This window comes from Bemisia tabaci, chromosome 5, assembly GCF_918797505.1.
Source record: "Bemisia tabaci chromosome 5, PGI_BMITA_v3".
Lineage (NCBI taxonomy): Eukaryota > Metazoa > Arthropoda > Insecta > Hemiptera > Aleyrodidae > Bemisia > Bemisia tabaci.
In genome coordinates this window covers 35,479,279-35,497,791 of record NC_092797.1, presented here as the reverse complement: position 1 = coordinate 35,497,791, position 18,513 = coordinate 35,479,279, and the positions used below count along the sequence as shown (strand labels likewise).

Here is an 18,513-nt window from a genome sequence, read left to right as displayed (position 1 = left end):
TACTGTTGTTGTTGGTCGTTCATTGAGGTTATGTTGTGAAGAACGCAACAAAAAGTGGTCAGAGAAGTGATAAGTAGTCAAAAGTCTTAGTGCTCACAAGAAAACGAATAAACCTAAGAATTATCAATTTACAGTCAGACTTCAACATGCAATCGAGTCTTCGTAAAGTGTTCAGGACATTTGTAAGTGGAGTCTTGCTTTTAAATTATCTGATTGTTTCTAGGTTTTAACCTTCAACGCAATGGGCCATTAAAGTTTGCTCTCCGTCTTTCTTTTAATTTTTGCAACCTTCTTAAATCTTTAAATCACACTGAAATTTCTATATTTTCTAATATTACAATCATGACTCCAAATTCAGCGGCTCCACTGTAAATGCTACGTCAGCACAACAAGACAAGACAACGACATTTACTATGTAATATACTGCATTTCGATGTCTTATTGGGCTGCCTTAAGACATCAATAATCAGCCCGCAGGTTAAGTTCTATTTCAGACACCCCACCTGTATTGAAAGACCTCTCTTTTGTGGTCTGAGCAACACTGGAGCGTCAACTCCCTACAAGGATCAAGCCTTGAAGTAACAACCTCAAAATGGCAAATGCTGGATTTTAGGGGAGGCATTGTGACATGTGACAAAATTGCCTATTTCATCCTATTGTCAATCAACACACTTATACCTAAATATTTGCCACCGTAAACTGCTGTCATTCATGAATCTCCCTAAACTGCAAGCCATTATGGGCTTACATGGAAGCTGAAATTTACATGAAGCTGAGACTGCGACGCACAGGTGGTGATGAAAATAGTTTCTCTTGTCTCTCAATCTCATTTAGCATCGTAGAAGTTTTTGTTTTATTTGTTTTATTTTGAGAAACTGGCACCATGCAAGGATATACCTGTAGGACCCAAAAAATTAGGCGAAGTATTCAGGACCATTATGTAGTTATTTTGTTGTATGCTTTTTTTTAATTTTCACTTTGAGCGTCAGTCAATGTTTTTTCTTTTATTGTATTTTTCAGGTATGTCCTACCAGAGGTTTCAAGAGTTCACCGGCTAGTTGTCACGATAGCTTATTTGTGGTAAGTATCTTTTCATCATATCTTCAGTGGGTGCAAGTCATGTCTAAAGGTACCTAGAGTCCGCATCAAACAAGTTTTTGCATTTGTAGGTAAATTGATACAAAATTTTTGCCCTCTCAATTTTAGAATTTTTTTTTCAATGGTAAACTGATGACAGCTGATCTTCTATCGCTCTCCGTAAGTGCGTCAACTTCTTTGACGTAGACTTTACTAAGGCAATTATTGACAGCTTATTTCACTGGATCAGTATGTATCTAAAATGTACTTTTTAGACTCCTTATTCATGTACCACAGGTTGCAAACCTTGTGTAATTAATATAAATTGTTCGAAGTATGGTGAAAGCAAAATATTCCTAAAATTTCTCACCTAGACAACTGGAACAGGTAACTCAGTGAAATGCTGCTACGAATCTTGAGTTTATTTCACAGTATCTAATTTGCTTATATCTTTGAGTTAAAGTAGTATTTTTGTTTGGAGAAGCTGGATTAGTCAACCTATGTGAACTTAGTAATGAGGTTCGCCAAACCTTTCAGCAGTCTTTGCCACTCTTTTTGAGGCTTTAACTTCAAAGATTTTCTGCAGATAAATATACCTAAATTGAGATACAACCAAGAAGTATAGAAAGATTCTGAATCTTTCTGGTTGACTAACAGTTTCTTTTTTAAGCCCCAAACTGAAAGTGGAAAGTTTTCAGTCATTAAAAAGTAATTTTGATTTATGGTGTTTAACTGCAATCATATCTACATTGGTGCGTAAAATCATTTTGAGGTTTCCAAAAATTAGAAAAAGTAAAGTTGCATTTTAAATCAGAAACTTAATTTTTTTATTTAGTTCTTAATTTTTTTTTTTTTTTTTCAGCATCGAGATTCAAAGGAGGACAATTTAGATGTCAACTTTGAATTCACACCTGAAAATAGAAAGGTGAGTCAATTACTTTAAGTTTATTTTAGTCACTGCACCGCAAAAAAGAGAAAAAAAGGTTTTGGTGAAATTACGAATTCATTTTGTACAAAGTGGGAGCAGTGACTTAGTTTCGTAAAATTTACAGACTGATTGCAAATTTTACGTAAGGTGTTTTTCAGGTTTGCAGATCATGAAAATTTTTGGAAGAAAAAATGTCACCATTTTTATAAAACAAATTTATAATTTAACAAAACCTTTCTCTCAGTGTATGTACTTGCTGCTGATCAACTTCTTGTCGTCTGAAAAAGAATAGTTAGGAGGAGCAAGGTCAAAAATGTTGTCAAAGCTATTCTCTAGTAAGTTACACTGCATGGACTTTTTCTGAAAATCTGACAGATATTAGGGTAGGTAAAACATTTTCGAAGAAATTCAGTAAAATGATGAATTTTTGATGAAATAAATCTGATAAGATCTAGTTGAGTTAAGAGCTTTTGCAGACATGTAGAATGTTCTCAAGCCTGCCAGACAAATCTCGCAAAGGAAAGGAGATAATCTGCTGAAGATTATACTCTTTTCTCAGCAGGTGCTGTCCAAGAATTTTGCAAATAATTCTGAAAATACTGGGCTCAAAGCATATCTAAGCTGGCATAGGCACTTCTTGTCATGAACACCGGCCTCATTAAGTTAGCTCCGATATGCCCAGGACAGTTCATTTTACTGTACTACATCAGCAAGTGGCACAATCTCAAGTCTAGAAAATTAAGTATATGGACAGTCAAAAAAATCTATGAAGCAGGTACGGTTTTGAAAAAGAATAACCCGATGTACAATGGTCTATGTTGTTTGATTCCATTTGATTTACCTCAACTACACTCCTACGAGCAACCATTACTTTATTTTTTCATATTTTATCTACAATTTTGACAGAAATTATTAATCAAATGACAAATCTGAGAACAAAAAAATGCCTTTACTTCAGAATGGCTGAATGAAGTTGAAGAAAGGAAAATAAAAATAGATGATTATATATTCCAGTTTAGTAAGAGCAGCATAGTGAAATGAATGCAGCAAGAGGACATTAAATCAAAACTAACTGCAAAAGATTGGTAACAAAAAAAGTACCTTATATGCTCGACTAGTGCCATTACTTAAGCCCAACAACCAACAATGATTCATTGTCTTAACTAAATTTATTTCTTCTAAGGGAAGATATTACATTCTTTCACTATTTTAACAACTCCTTCTTTCCTCTTGCAGAGAGCTGATGCAATTATCTCAATCTATCCAGAAGGTCACCAAAGAGCAGCCGTAATTCCGCTCTTGGACTTAGCTCAAAGACAATATGGTTGGCTCCCGATTTCTGCCATGCACCATGTTGCTGATCTTCTCAACATGCCTAAAATGAGAGTCTATGAAGTAGCTACCTTTTATACAATGTTCATAAGGTACGTTTTACGTGAAACAGTGAAGACTATCACTTTTCAATTTTGAATAAATTTTTTAACCTTGTTCTTAACTTATTACCTTCCCTGAATACAATTTAAAATTATGATACATAAGAATGTTTGGAAAGTATACCCCTCCTTGCGTGAAATTCTATATTCATACTACAAATGATATTTTGGAAGGCCAAAGGAAAGGGAAAGTTGAGGGTGGCGTTTCCAGAAGGAGGGGGGGGGGGGGGGGTTACACCAGACCGTTCGTGATAACTGAAAATCACCTTGAATTCAACCACACTTAAACTATTTTTCACTTTAAACTGCACTAAAGTGAATGGTGGCTGTTTCTAAGCCTTCCCTTTCTGATGATAGTCAATTTTTCCTTTGTTCTCATGTCAACCTCTTGTGGTGTTGTGATTGTAGTGCCTTAGTCCTATGATCAAGACGTCCTGGGTTTGATTCTTGGGAGGATTGCTGAACCTAAAGCTTGAAATGAACACATTTCTGGGGAAAAGGGTTATAGGCATGAAACGAGTTTTCAGAAAATGGCGTTTGAAAGGTTATTTTGTTTCTACAGACACTCAAGTGATAAAATCATGCAACCTAAGGTCGATTTCAAAGTTGAAAATGTTAGAGTTTGAAATAGTCATAACGTTTAAATGACAATACGAACATGTGTTCCTGATGCGATTGTGTTATGTCTTCTTTCTCCCAGCAAACAAATTTTAGAAGCGGACAATGATGAATTCTTCAGGTTGAGATCAAATAAAGTAGCAGCTACCTAATTGGATTCTATTTTTTTCAGAAGTTGCCCGTTTATTTTTACCTCATCCTATGTTTTGCCTTCTTTTCATTTTTTTAAAACCAGTAATTGGAAGATGAGCCTCTTTTTGTTACCTTTTATGAGAAAATCCCACTTTCTTTTTTCATGACATCAGAAAACCAATTGGAAAGTTCCATGTTCAAGTTTGCACAACAACACCTTGTTGGCTTCGCGGCTCCGATGAAATTGTAGACTGCATTAGAAAGAAGATAGGTGCTGATGTTGGTGGAACAAGCAAAGATGGTCTTTTCACTTTGTCTGAAGTTGAATGCCTTGGAGCTTGTGTCAATGCCCCAATGGTTCAGATCAACGATGATTATTATGTAAGTATTTTAATAACTTAATGAAGTTTCCATAACAGTTAAAAGTCATTTCTATCTCCTCGTGTAGTGTTTGTCCTGTAACCTGTCACCAATTTTAATGAAGAGAAGTCAATACTGCTGGTAAAGTGAAGAAGTTCTTTGAGGGCTGTTGCTGAGCTGGCCATCTGTATTGACAGCACTGGGAGAAAAGGTGTTGTCTATATTTAAGTAAAATTTGAAAAAGATGTATCAATACAATCAGTTGATTGAAGTTTCAAAGTTGGATTTAGTATACTTGCATGCAAGAACATTTCCCAATATTAATGCTCGGAATTCAAAATATGTCTTTAGCGTTTTTCTCAGAAAATGTTCGTACATTCAAAAATTGATTAAGTACATCTTTTACTGAAGAGTTAAAAAGTGAAATTATTTAAGGTGTGTGATAAATGCTAGACGTGATCCGGTTTCACGTTATCATTGACACACCTTTAATTAGTGAGTGAATATTGCGCACAAATTAAACAATTTGAACTGTACTTTGTGAAGAAAATTTCTCAGCTCCATACAGCTAATACTTTTCTTTCATTTCTTTCTCCTTTTAGGAAGATTTGACTGTGCAAGACACGGAAGAAATCCTTGATGATTTGAAGAATGGCAAAAAGCCGAGGGCAGGACCCAGGTATATATCTATGAGAGTCATCTAGAAATGAAGATTTTCCCTAGTATTTTTCAAAAACACATGTATGCAAGAAAAAGTCAATTAAAATTACCCTCACTGGTGTGCAAGGTTCTTTAAGCAAAAAGTATTCAAAATTCAGTAGTAGAATGGGTCTGTTGTATGCAAGAGATACAGCCAATTAAATATACTCTTCACAGGTACAATCGCCCAAAAATCACGCTTTGCACATCAAAAAAGTCTAAAATTCATTTACCACGCAATCTGCGCAGTTGAAAACACACTTTTCAAGTTCTCTGCGTGTGTGGGTAGTTTTTCTCTGTCACCTCTGACCAGGTTTGCACTGGCAGAGGAGTAAAAAGCTAATCTGACAGTGAGTAAACAAACGATTTCACTAAATTTTTCTATCATATGATTTCAATCGTTTATTGCCTTTTACTTCCTTTGTTTTGCAAAAAAAAAGCTGTGAATCAATTGAAATCTTTTTATCACAGCTTGTGAGATTGTTTGTTTATTTACGTTAGGTCTCTCTCCTGGCAAACCTGATTGCTCGCTATCAAGAAAATCTCCCCACACGTGGTAAATTTGAAATAGTGTGTCACAAACTATACAGATTGCGTGCTAAAGAGTGGATTTCAGACTTTTTTGATGTACCCATTGTGATTTTTGAGCCAATTTACTCTATGAACATGTGTTTAGTCGGCTGTATCTATTGGGTGTCAGGTGTAGTAGTAGCTATTGGGAATCCACCAAAGTTGAGTTCATAGGCACCAACCTGAGCAAGCAAGAAGTAGCATTGCCGCATTGTTGCAATAGCACTGCTGTCTCAAAGCCAAAGGCCAAATTTTTGAATGAATTTGAATGCACTCACACCAAGTATTAGATACTAAACTTTACTTAGGATTTTCGGCTTCTGGCTGATTTTGAAAAGTTAAGCTCAAACATGCGAGTCTGATGTTTATTCATCTCTAGTCAAGAGATTTTTAAAAAATTCATAACATTTGTTCTAAGGCAATTTGAAGTATGCATCAGCCGTAACATGACAAAGATTACCATTTCAGACGAAACTCTACTTTTGGTCTCCATGATCAGGAGCAATTTTAATCATCACTAGCCTATCCCTGCCTCTAGTATCAAGCCGATCAAGTTTCTCTATGATCATGCCGTTCAGTTCAAAATAACACTAAAGCTGACTGTCTCTTGAGGAGTTGTCACTCAACCCAGAAATTGATTTTTTAAAATTTCTTCGTCTTTATTTTCTTTACAGAAGTGGAAGGTATGCAGCAGAACCTGCTGGAGGTCTGACATCATTGACAGGAGAACCCACCGGTCCAGGTTTCAAAGTCCGCCCAGATTTGTAACTTTGTTATTAGAGTAGCTGATAGTTCACTGTTATTTCTTCTTAAGTTTTACTTGTTATCATAAATTATTGTAACAGTCATGCCGTTTTCTGCGTATGAGCTCCTACTCCTCTTGGGTTTTAACATTTCTGCAGACATCAGAACTGTAACTAAAGCTCTGCAATTTATGGCACAATGCAAAAGAGTTTCACAGTTTTTTCCCTGGTCTCTGGTCAGTGACATCCTCCTTTTTATTTTTTTCTTTTGCAAAATGTACAATTGAAAAAATCATCTGATTTTTTTTTTTATATATATTTATTTGAATTTCAATCAAGTACATAACGATAAGTAACTTCAACAGTTTTACAGTGACATTGTTTGTCGCAGACTGTCATCTCAATTTGTTAGGCAGGATATGATGTTAAATTACATTGATAATCAAATCCGTAAAACAATTAGAGTTGCAAACTTTTATCGAATCACTGCTCCAGAAAAAAAGTTCCCAATAAACCAATCATGACAGAAAGACCAAATTTGTTTTTGACCTTATCCTACCCAAATGTAAGTATCTACAGTAGAAGATGACTCTCCAATTCTTTGAAAATAGGACCTAGCTGGTTGAGCTTGGTGAGAAAACACTCTGGAAAATGTTCTTAATGCATTTCACTTTTTGAACAAAGTTGATGGGTTTTGCAGCTTTGCCTAACCATCTACTGGCATTGATAACAAAAATTCCAAAATTTTCCCATCTCTATCTGAAGTACTGACTCCTGAGGATGAGTAGATAGTGCTCCCCTGTACAAAATACCATGTCGCTTATTGATCTAGAGGCTTGAATAAACCATATTGTTTGAGGTAATTATCCTTAAAGAATACGAATTTGTTGGTCCCATGGCGCTTTAAGATTTCACTGATGATGTACAGGAGGATCCTAAACTTGTAAAATAAAAAAAATTCAAGGTTTCCCTGTACTTTATTTGTGAAGTTAAAAATGGCCTTGAGACCATCAAGTAGACGTATTTCTGTTAAACGGAATTAAGCGCCAAATTGAGTTCCTTTTGAGGATTTTAGAATCCCGGCGCGTTCTCTCAAATAGAACTAAGCGCCATGGAAAAACGTTGCGAGTATAGGACGGAACGAGCATCGCGTTCCGCGACACTCGCCAATCCAAGCCCCCCTCTCCCTTCCTCGATGGCGCTTAGTTCCGTTTAATAGAAATATGTCCAAGTATTCCTTAGGGCCGATTACAAAGAAAAACTTTTTTTTTTCAAGCTAATACGTCCATTCATCAACCTGGTATTTTGTAGAGAGCGGTACTGCTGATTCCCACAATTGAGTTAAAATTTTCTGTACTTTCTGATGTGACTGGAATAATTTCGAAACTTTTCCTGGAACCCTGACCTTCAAATCAGGGTCATGGGTCACCCTCTTACCTCTTTTCTGTCTTCCCCTCATTGAAGGAACTCAGGTAGGGCTTTGGGGATATGTAATTTAAATTTCTTGGGAGGGGGGGGGGGGAGGATTCAATATTTGTTCCTGCGCTCCCCGACTTTGTCTACCCAAATATAACTGAGAAAAAAGCCTGCTAGGTGGTTTTGATCACCCTGTATAAATGCTATTTTTTTAAATTTGAGGGAATGAAGTTTACAGAGATTGCAACAAAATAATTTTATTGAATAAAATTTAGAAATTTATAATAAAAAACAAGGTGTTAACAAAGACAATGTGCTAATATTAACTTGTCACTTCAACCAATGAACATACACAATGAAGTATCAGTTCAAAATTTGCATCACCCATACAATTTTGGGACTAAAGGTCTCCCAAAGACTATATTCAAATTTTGAATTTTCAGTCTATCAATAGAATTGAGTTAATGGGTGCAGCACAGCCCTTTCTTAGAAAATTATCTTATAGATCACAAGAAAAGACTTTGATTTTTGTTCCGGTTGATACCTTCAGCTAGAGTCTTCTGGATTGTTTTTGTTCATCAGAATGTAGACTTAAGAGATATAACAATGAGCAAAATTATAATTTTAAATAATTTATCACTTACCTACTAATAAATGAACAAAGGTGGAAGTGTGCTGATCTGACACAGATCAAGAAATTATTTGCTGGGTGCCCAGCAATGTAAGTGCCAAAAAAGAAGTGAGAAAAGTGACTTAATTTGCAAAAATGAGAGAAATTCTAGATAGAAGTGAGAAAGTACAACTTCCCCGAAAAATGTTCCGCTGCGACTGATGGACTCATTATAAAAATGCAGGGGTCGCAGCATTGCAACTACATGTTCTGTGCGTTGGTTGGTAGGGGAAACGTAGAGGGGGGGGGGGGGGAGGTGCAATTGACTCGAAATTTGGCAGTTATAAATAGGAGTCAACGAACAAACTATTGATAACTAAAGCCATGACCTCAATTTTTTTCCAAAATGGTTGCTGGTGGTAGGTATACTGGAATTCGACAATTGGCAAGTTTACATGAAAATGCGCAAATCGCATACGCAATCGATATGAAAACTAAGTGGCTGGGGGGAGGGGAGGGTTACATATGCTTGGTTATTTGATTTTACTCAAATTAGGGTCGAGGATTTTTTTCCTTCCTAGAACTTAATTCTATCATGGTTGGATAAATATCTGCGAGGGATACCCCAATGTGCAGACATTATTACAGTGGGAGTTTGAAAAGTAGACACCTTTAAATCACTCAATTATTAAAGAGAGGAAGGTAATTGAATTTTTCTGTGTATCCTTCAGAAAGAGTGAGATTTTTAAAAAAAAGTGGGTGAAAGTGAGTTTTAAGAGAAGGTGAAAATTTTCACCCTCTCTCTTTCTACTCATTGTTAACAATGAGTAGAAAGAGATGATGGGTGCCCTGTGCAGCCCGTCTAGGGCGGAGCACAGTGCTAGAGATGAATACTCTTTAAGAAAAATCGACTTAAATGTTGACTTGATTACATGGCTTCTTGTGGACCCCCCTTATTTTTACCTCATTTCATTTAACCTTGCTTTCACACTTAGCTATACTTCAATTTCTTTCATATTGTTGTGCCTTTATTTGCGGACCATGTCTTTCCTTCGAATACTGTGCTCATTCTTTGCAGAGAAGCATATATGTACAGACTAGTCAATTTTACTCAGCAAGAAGTTTCTTTCCGCTGTGTAAGACAGGACCAACTGGTATCGTTAACAAATCAGTATCTCTTCTACGTTCTGGTTAACAAGATTGAAACTAATCAGGAGAATAAAAAATGTAAAAAAAGTGGAAGCCCAAGCTCCTGATGAAAGATGACCTCCCATAGCTGGTCACAGTTTCTTAACGAATACCTAAATAGGTTAACAGTTTTTTTTTTTCTTTGCTATTTAACTTTAATTTTCGGCAAGCTATTAGACCAAGTCCTTCTGTGGAGGCGCTACCTCATGCAAACTTTCATCATCATATCAACAAAGTAAATTTTTATGGTGTCCTCCGAACATCTGGGCACCAAAAATTTTTTTAAATACAAAATTTACTTTAAAAACAAAAAAATGAATAAATTAAATGGAATGGAGTATTTCTTTGATGGAATGTAGCTTTTCAAATCATTCGCATTTCATCCGCTCAATGGAAAATTCATAATGTGGAAGTTGCTATTAGTTCTTCAGACTTCTTCGGAATCATCCTGCAAAAAAAAAAACCAAAACTGAATTAATTCTAAATTGAGAAAAATATATTAATTTTAAATCATTAGGCCATCAATACAAATTGAAATAGGCAGTGGGGCAAGGGCAAAAGTGAATTTTTTTAAAATTTATGTGCACTTACTTTTGAAGGCATGGCACTGCTCATATGGTGGATCCATCAAACCTGGCAGCCATGTGACTATTACGCCTCGTTAGAATTCTAGTTCTTTTTGGTTGAGAGGTACAAGAATTTGAGGGCTTTTTCTTACCTTACTAGATAGGTAGCTATGAAAGGTGAGCTCTTTTTCATCGCCAATCAAAGTAATGCGGCAACATTTACACTGGAACATAATATTCCAGGGTGCTGAAAAATGCACATTTCAGCCCTGCTTTCCTCAAAGTTGGAGGAGGTTTGACTATAAAAGGCTACTGACTCAGCATGCCAAAAATAACATAGAATGAAAAATAACAAAATTCAGCCATGTAGTGCAACTTCGATAAAAGTGACAGATCGACACTAATTTCACCAATGAAAAATTGGTTATTTACCTGTGGGATTTTTACTTCGAATCTCTCCTTAAAGTTCTTCTTTCTGACTGCCAATGATATCCTCTAGACGAGGGCGATCACCTCCAGAATCTCTGATTTCTTCGACTCCATCACAGTACGGTAACACAGAAGAGCAAAAACTACTCTCGTCTAATTCGTCCGAAGGCGTCCTTTTCAAACTTTCAATTATTTCTTCATCGTATTCATTTGTAATTTCTTGACAGTAGTGCCCAAGGCTTTTATTCAGATCATCATCAAGGATCGGATCAACATCACCGATAAGAGGATTCATAGCACCACCAGGAAGCACCAAGGGTATGAGCATTAATTTGTCATCAGATTTCCTTCTTACACGCACATAGTCTTTCATTTTTTCACAGATATTGTCCAATACTTCATTTAAGAAAACGTCAGAGTGTTGATACGGGATTTCTCGCTGGTTTGTGTTTCCCTTATCATCGAGGTGATAACCACCCACTGCAATCTTTTTTCCTTTCACCTCTGGTTTGTTTATTTCAAGTTTAACTTCTTCGACAATTTTTTCGCAAACTAAGCATTTCAAAAATTCGTGGTTTTTACCTTGAGCAATCACATCAGAGGAACAAATTAGGAAAAACAGAAAAGTCAGAGAGGAAACTACAAATTTTTGCATATCTCTGGATTGACTTCTGAAAAGAGGGAAGCAGTTGTAAAATGGGTCTCAACCAAAGTTATGACTGCACTTGAAAACTGTCACGGTAAAATGTAAAGCACTGATTTTATAATTAGAGGTGATTCATTCAAAAATACTTCCACATCCTCACAGATTAAATTCGAAATTTTGAGTTAGTTGTCGCCTCGACATTCGGCGATATCGGAAAGTAAACAAAAGAACGCTACGTCAGCTGTAAATACAACAACATTGAAAAAGATTATTGAATAGCCAGGTGCCAAGGCACTAAAAAATGTAATCTTTTCCGTGTTGACGTTTTTGTTATCAAATATGTGAATCACGTTATCAATGTGTTATCAGTAAGTTCAGGTATTCATTCATTTCATTCATTGGAATGATACTGGTTTTTTGCTCTGTAATTATTATTAGAGATTAGACACTCAAGCTCAACATAATCCTTCTCTGGTCTTTAATTAAAGTTTAGAAATTATCACTCTAATTATTAAGTTAAGTTCACCTATTATCGGTTTGATGGTGGTCGTGTATTATTCTTTTTTTCCTTGTGTCAACTATTCATGGTCCCAGGCATTTAATTTGTATCCGCATCCATAGAAAATTTCATTGCATAGGCTAATTCTGACTGTTTGGAATTCTTTTCTCCCTCAATATAAATCATATCGAATGATCAGTATGTGTAAGAAAGGTAAGGACTTGATTCTACTTTTAGTGATTAAAGGTTCACAAGACTCTGGAACTCTACAGACTGAATCATTCAAAGACGAAGCTCAGTATACTTACTAAGGAAAGTCCCCGCCAAATAAGTCTATGCACTTTCAGACTATGAGAGAAGATTGTCTGATGTCAGTCAAGCATTGAAGTAAATGCAAGATTGAAGGTGGTGGATCTCCTGTCGCAGTCTGAAAGTGCGTCAACTTCTTGGGCATGGACTATAAAGTTATCCAATCATTGACCTGGTGTAAATTGTGCCAAATTATGTGAGCCGATTGCTTTGGCAAGTTAGGATCTAAATTAAGCTGAATTCATATGTAGGATAATTTAGAATTTTTCTCCATCAATTTGAAGAAGCGGCGAGCGAGGCATGGGTGACATGACTTTTTGCACAGTCGCTTCTTATGACTACTTAGAATGTCCTTAAGATGTGATTGCAAAGACTTCGTCTCTTTAGGCAGTTTTCATGAAACTGTAGTATATCAAATCGCACTGATTCAATAAAAAAATCTTGGCAAATTTTGACTTTTTAGCAAAAAAAGACAATAGCCTTTGCACATGAGTTGAAAGAATCATTCCCATTAAGTAAAATTTCAAAATTCGGAGAGTAATGAAAATAGGATTTAGCCTCAAAGATAACGTTGCACTTGCCACATAGGTTCATCACTATACCTATAGAACGCATTTTTTTTTTTTTTTTTTTTTTTTTTTTTTTTTTTTCCCCCAGCCAAATCCTGTTTTCTTTTTCTAATCATTGCAACTTTTTGTAATAAAAACCTAAATGTTGTAAAAACCACAATTTTTTTTATTAAGAATATTTTCTTATGCTCATGCGCAGGGACTTATGTCCTTTTTTTGGCCTAAAAGTAAAAAGCTGAGAAGACTTTTTACTCAATCGATGTGATACATTGCATACCTGCAGTTTGACGATATCAAGAGTCTGGGACTTATCATTTTAAGATAATGGAGAGAGTTACCTGTGCTCTCGAAACTTTTTACTAACTGAAGAGCATGTACACTTTCATTTAAAGTTTTTAATGCTTTGACAGTCTGAACTTGTCCAAGACATTATTTATTTTACAAAGGAGCTTCTTATAATTGTCATCTTTTTGATTGCAGGTTTACGTTTGGGCCTGATACAATTGAGTGTTGGTGCTAACAAAGCTAATAATGTTCAGAATGCTTTAAAGTTTGTGAAGAAAGCAAAAGAAGGTGGCTCTAACATCATAGTTCTCCCAGAATGTTTCAATGCTCCATATGGAACAAGTAAGTTATTTTCGCAAGAGAAAAATCCTATGCTCAGACTCTCCCAAAATGTTCCCCCTCAATTGTGAATGAAATTCATATCAATGGTAGAGGGCTGTTTCTGACTGCTAAATCTAGTGTTGGTTTTGTAATTATAATCGTTCATAGGTGACATTGCCAATTTTATGAGTCAAAATATATTTGCGTAGTTCGTAACTTTTGAACAATACAAGTTTTGAAAAGCAGTAAAAAGAGCATAAAGGAAGCCATTATTTCAGAGTCTGTATTTTGCAAACTGAGATAACGTTCTTGCAGTTTCACCATCGATGTCATTGCCAATCACTTAATAGAACTATGAAAGATCATCAGGTTGCATCCAAGTCTAGCGCTGGTTTTGTGGACAGTTCCTCCAAGAGCGGTGTTTCAAATTCAATGCTAAAAATACTCAACATCATTTCTTGAAAACGTCCCTGATTTTGTTTTTCCCTGCGCAAAGAATATTCTATGTAAATTTCAAGCAGTAGCGTTGGTTTGTTCTCCTTTGATAAAATAAAGTAGGAGTGGAGATTTTGGAAAAGTTTAAACAAGATACAAGTTCTTGCAGTCCCACTGTTGATATGTGAATTAATGTCAACACAGAACTCGCAAGACGATATTATCCCCACTCTTGAAAATATTTCTACTATTTTTTTAATGCGTTCATTCACAAGAATTGAACCCCCATGAAATGGAAACCAAATGTAGCAGGTCACATCCTATTGCATGATTCTGTCCATATAATGATCCAATAAACAGATGCATTTCTTTGCCTATTTCCAGAGTATTTCCCCGAGTATGCAGAAAGCATTCCAGATGGTGAGACAAGCAGGGCTTTATCTGCAGCTGCAAAGGAGGTTAAGGCATACATTGTTGGTGGCTCTATCCCAGAGAGAGATGGCTCCAAGCTGTATAATACTTCGACTGTTTGGTCCCCAGATGGGCAATTAGTAGCAAAACACAGAAAGGTAAGTACTTTTGTCTGTATGTCCACACCATCAACTATGTTACAGTCAGGCAAAAATAATAAGGTGTTTAGAATGCCGGTCTTCTAAACACCTGGAGTCAGGTTCTCTCTAAAATTGGGACCTTAGCACGCAATACCTCACAAAAATTGCACAAAACAAAAATGGCTTGTTCTGAAACCGAACTGGTTTTGTGCCATTTATTAATCCCATTTTTAATGAATATTGTTGGTTTAGCCAAAGAAAAAAAGAGGCATTTTCCATTTTCCTCTCTGAATCTGGGTTTTTCAACATAATTGTCTTATTTTTTATTTGGTTTTCAGATGCACTTATTTGATATAGACATCCCAGGAGGAATAACATTCAAAGAATCAGAGGTATTATCGCCTGGCAATACACCTTGCATTTTTGATACGGAATACTGTAAAATAGGAATCGGCATATGCTATGATATTCGCTTTTTTGAATTAGCTGCCCTGTACCGTAAAGCAGGTAAATATGTGATGAAATACTCCCTGTTCTATTTGTTGGTTTATTTATTTAATTTTTTTTTATCAGTAAACACTTGTCAGTGCAAGCACAAATGAGTTGGTCTTGAATAAGGTAGTAAATATAATTTTTTTCTTAGAAAGTGATTTCATCATTTGATCATTTGACTAATTCTGTTAGGCCCCTTAGTAAGAGTAATTAGTAAGACTAGTAATGGTCAGATCTATGTGTTGTCCAGACTAGTTTTGGCAATAGTAAGTAAATAAATTATTCTAGACCTTAAATGTTTTTGTACATAGAAAAAAAAATTACATCAAATTTTCAGGGTCAGTTCATAACTGGACTTGATTCCTCAAAATTGTTTAAAAATCAACCTCAGTTTCACCTCCTGGTGAAAAATTGAAAACAACAAGCCATTTTAGCCAAATTTTAGTCCAAATTTTGTAAGTTTTGATGACGTAATCGCAGAGATTTTACATCCTTTAAGTCTCAAAAGTTGAGGAAATAAATTTTTAAAAAAAAAAATTATTGATGTTCTCATCTTAAATAGTAAATGAGAGGTTGCGTAGCTTCAACTGGTGGGTGCAATGAATAAAGCAAGAAACATGAGGGAAAAGAGAATAAGTAGTAGAGATTATTTGAGTTTCAGCTGTGTAGCAAAAATTTACATCTCATACTGCCTTCTCTTGATAATTTTGTCTGACACCGAAAAAATTTCATAAAACTTATCAGTCTTAAATTGCAAATCCCAAGATATTGCTTGAATTAAGTCAATGAAGTTGGACAAAGGTTCAACTTTGCTCCTACATTTGGTAAAATCACGTACAAATAAATAGAAAAAACTCACCCCTTATTCTTCTCTCATTCATGTGAACAAGGGATCCAGATTTAGTTCAGAAGAAATCAATTTTTGGAACAATCACTTTTTGCAACTGATTAACTATTGAATCAAATCTATTCTCTGAAAAAATCAAGTTGATTTCAAGAAAATTCGGATCAGTACTTCATTGGCTATGACAAATTAGGAAGGTAACTTAGGACACAATCTGCGTCTAATTGGATCCACTATTAGCATAACACAGGCTCTTAATTTATCGCTTTTGCTTGAACAGGCTCTTGAAAAATTCGCAGGGATTTGGTGAGCTACCCTAACGCAAAGCTGAAGTGTGAGCCATGCATAGAAAAATTTATCAAAAAATAGAGCTCTGGAAAAGTAAAATTATTTTATTTTACAGCAGAAATTATAGTTAGATTTTCGTGATCAAAACTGAACGATTAATCAAAGTTTTGCCAATCATACTAAACAAAAGTCAATATATCCCTTCATTGAGCTTCCATTTTAATGGTGAAAACCCAGCTTTTAAGATGGTTAAACACACCTCATCACTTTAATTCAACACATAGCAGTCCTCAGAGTACATGAAATCAGATATTGTACTTTACTCCGTAAAATTTACATAAAGTAAAACAAAGTATCATTTCTTACTTTCAGGTTGCGATATTTTAATCTATCCGGGAGCGTTTAACATGACAACCGGGCCACTGCATTGGGACCTACTTGCACGAGCAAGGGCAGTTGATAATCAAGTGTTTGTGGCGGCAGTGTCTCCTGCACGAGATGAGAAAGCTGACTACATCGCATACGGCCATACATGTGCTGTTGATCCTTGGGGTAAAACTCTTGCTCAAGCTGGGGCTGAAGAGGAATTGCTCTTTGCTGACATTGGTAAGATGACAACGTTATTATTCTTTAATTTTTAATATGTATTTTAAGCACTCAATTTGTGAGTGAAGAAAGAATTTGTTACCATCCAAATGATTTGAATTGCCAATTTCAATATTATTTGACAGATCTCGCACAGTATGTATGTGTCATTGATGTATCAATTTAAAAATATACAAAACTTTGGCTGGGGAATATGTACATACTATTTCGGCTTTGATTTCCCGGCGGAATAGTGTGGACTAAGCCTTATTTTACCATCCTGTCATAAAAGTTTATTCAGATACAATTTATGTAAGACCGACGGTTCACATCTAGTCATCTGTGCATTTAAAATGCTTGGACACTGAAACTTTTTTTTTTAATCTTGGATAATATTGAACCAATTTATGTAGGATTGTTTTTGTAATGGAAGTTCTTAATCTGTAGATGTATTTGCATTCTTTGGTTTCCCGATTTTTGTATCTGTTGTCGCAAAATTTCTTTCAAATCAATGACGCATTTCTGACTCGCTCTGCTTGAAATTTTTTTACAGTATTTTGCCATTCAAACTGCATGAAAATTGAAGTCACTTCTAACTCTTCTTTTCAGTTGGATTTCTGAGCTGGCTGAAGGACTGGCATTAAACATGTCTACAAATTAAATTTATGTCTTCTTTTTCTTCTTTCAGACTTTGAAACTATGAAAAATATACGGCAGCAAATCCCAGTCAGCCATCAGAAGCGCAACGATGTATATGATTTAGTCGTGAAAAGCAACTTATAATAATTTTCATTCCATCGTTATCAAGAATTTTATGCTTTTAAGCATGATGCAAGATTCCTCACTGTGTGCTTGAGTTCTTTTCCTACCAATTAAGAATAATGTTGTTGCCTTCCAGGATTATGATACATAAGAACTTAAGTTCTTCCTTCCTTATTATTTTTATACGAATAAAGATTTTTATGGTTGTTATTATTGTTAGCTCTTTTCTTTTGTCTCCAAGAATTATTTATTAAATATGCAACAGTTGGCGAGTTTGATCATTTTTTCTGTGCTAATCTCTAGCCTCTAAAATATTTGCACATTGCAGAGCTTGCTATACAAGTACATTTTCACATTTTTGGGCCGCAACACTAATAATTCGTTCAATAATGAAAAATATAAGTTTTGAATCATTCATACCTAACTTTCCGACTTAATTTCTACCTTGTTTAACACCTTATGCATACCATGGCAGCAGTATGTGTATTCCATCTTCAAAACAATTGCTCATCTTGTCGTTGCGATCATTTTTTCAGAGCCTCTTACAATTCTGCATTGGTTTAGAAATTTGGGTCATACAAGCCCTTCTTTAGCTCAGGAGCTAAATTAAAGATGCTTAGTGCTTGAAGTAAGGTCCGATGAATAGAATTTGAGAGGAAAAACTCAGCAATATTTCTTGAACATCTTCCTTATGGTGAGGAAAAGTATCGTCTGAAGTTGAGAAGTCTGACGAGCTCCACAGCACACAAATGCTAAGGCAAGCGGCAGTGAGGTGGGTGCAGAAAAAATGACGTCACTTGCAAAGGAGTGAACCTTTAAGAAACAAGGGCTTCTTGGTGAGCTAGGACTATAACAAAAGAAGATTTGTTTACTGATCCCTATTATTTCTTTTCCAGTTCTCTGATCTTCATCAGTTTTACAGATGATAAAAATTCACCGACAGTGAAACTCCCATTCCACGTATCTCGATTTGCAACATTCTAGACTTCCTGTCATACTTAATTTAAATTAAAAACTACTCATTATTAATTCCTAAAAACTTCCGAGATATTTCTTCTCAATGCAAAGAAACCCATGTGAAAACTTCAAGGAATGATGATGATTTGTTCTCATTTACTTAAACCAAATAAAATGGAAGCACACATTTTCAAATATCGC

General features: G+C 35.5%; 3 protein-coding genes across 3 annotated transcripts; 2 read left to right on the top strand and 1 right to left on the bottom strand.

The window, feature by feature from the left end:
* Positions 1-4: 4 nt before the first annotated feature.
* ND-24 (NADH dehydrogenase ubiquinone) lies at positions 5-6,665 on the top strand. The gene is made up of 7 exons (XM_019056796.2): positions 5-182; positions 1,021-1,080; positions 1,940-2,002; positions 3,242-3,429; positions 4,362-4,569; positions 5,151-5,227; positions 6,492-6,665. Exons 1-7 carry the CDS (start codon positions 147-149, stop codon positions 6,583-6,585), a joined length of 726 nt encoding a protein of 241 aa, XP_018912341.1. The 5' UTR covers positions 5-146; the 3' UTR covers positions 6,586-6,665.
* Positions 6,666-8,217: 1,552 nt separating this feature from the next.
* sel (canopy family protein seele) lies at positions 8,218-11,656 on the bottom strand. Its single transcript, XM_019056797.2, has 2 exons — positions 10,773-11,656; positions 8,218-10,222 (listed from the first exon to the last, which is right to left on the bottom strand). Exon 1 carries the CDS (start codon positions 11,422-11,424, stop codon positions 10,801-10,803), a length of 624 nt encoding a protein of 207 aa, XP_018912342.2. The 5' UTR covers positions 11,425-11,656; the 3' UTR covers positions 8,218-10,222; positions 10,773-10,800.
* A 145-nt stretch (positions 11,657-11,801) lies between these two features.
* LOC109040755 (omega-amidase NIT2) lies at positions 11,802-17,565 on the top strand. Its single transcript, XM_019056794.2, has 6 exons — positions 11,802-12,127; positions 13,273-13,419; positions 14,218-14,402; positions 14,723-14,891; positions 16,381-16,614; positions 17,282-17,565. The coding sequence occupies exons 1-6, from the start codon at positions 12,106-12,108 to the stop codon at positions 17,374-17,376; spliced, it is 852 nt and encodes a 283-aa protein (XP_018912339.2). The 5' UTR covers positions 11,802-12,105; the 3' UTR covers positions 17,377-17,565.
* The last annotated feature ends 948 nt before the right edge of the window (positions 17,566-18,513 follow it).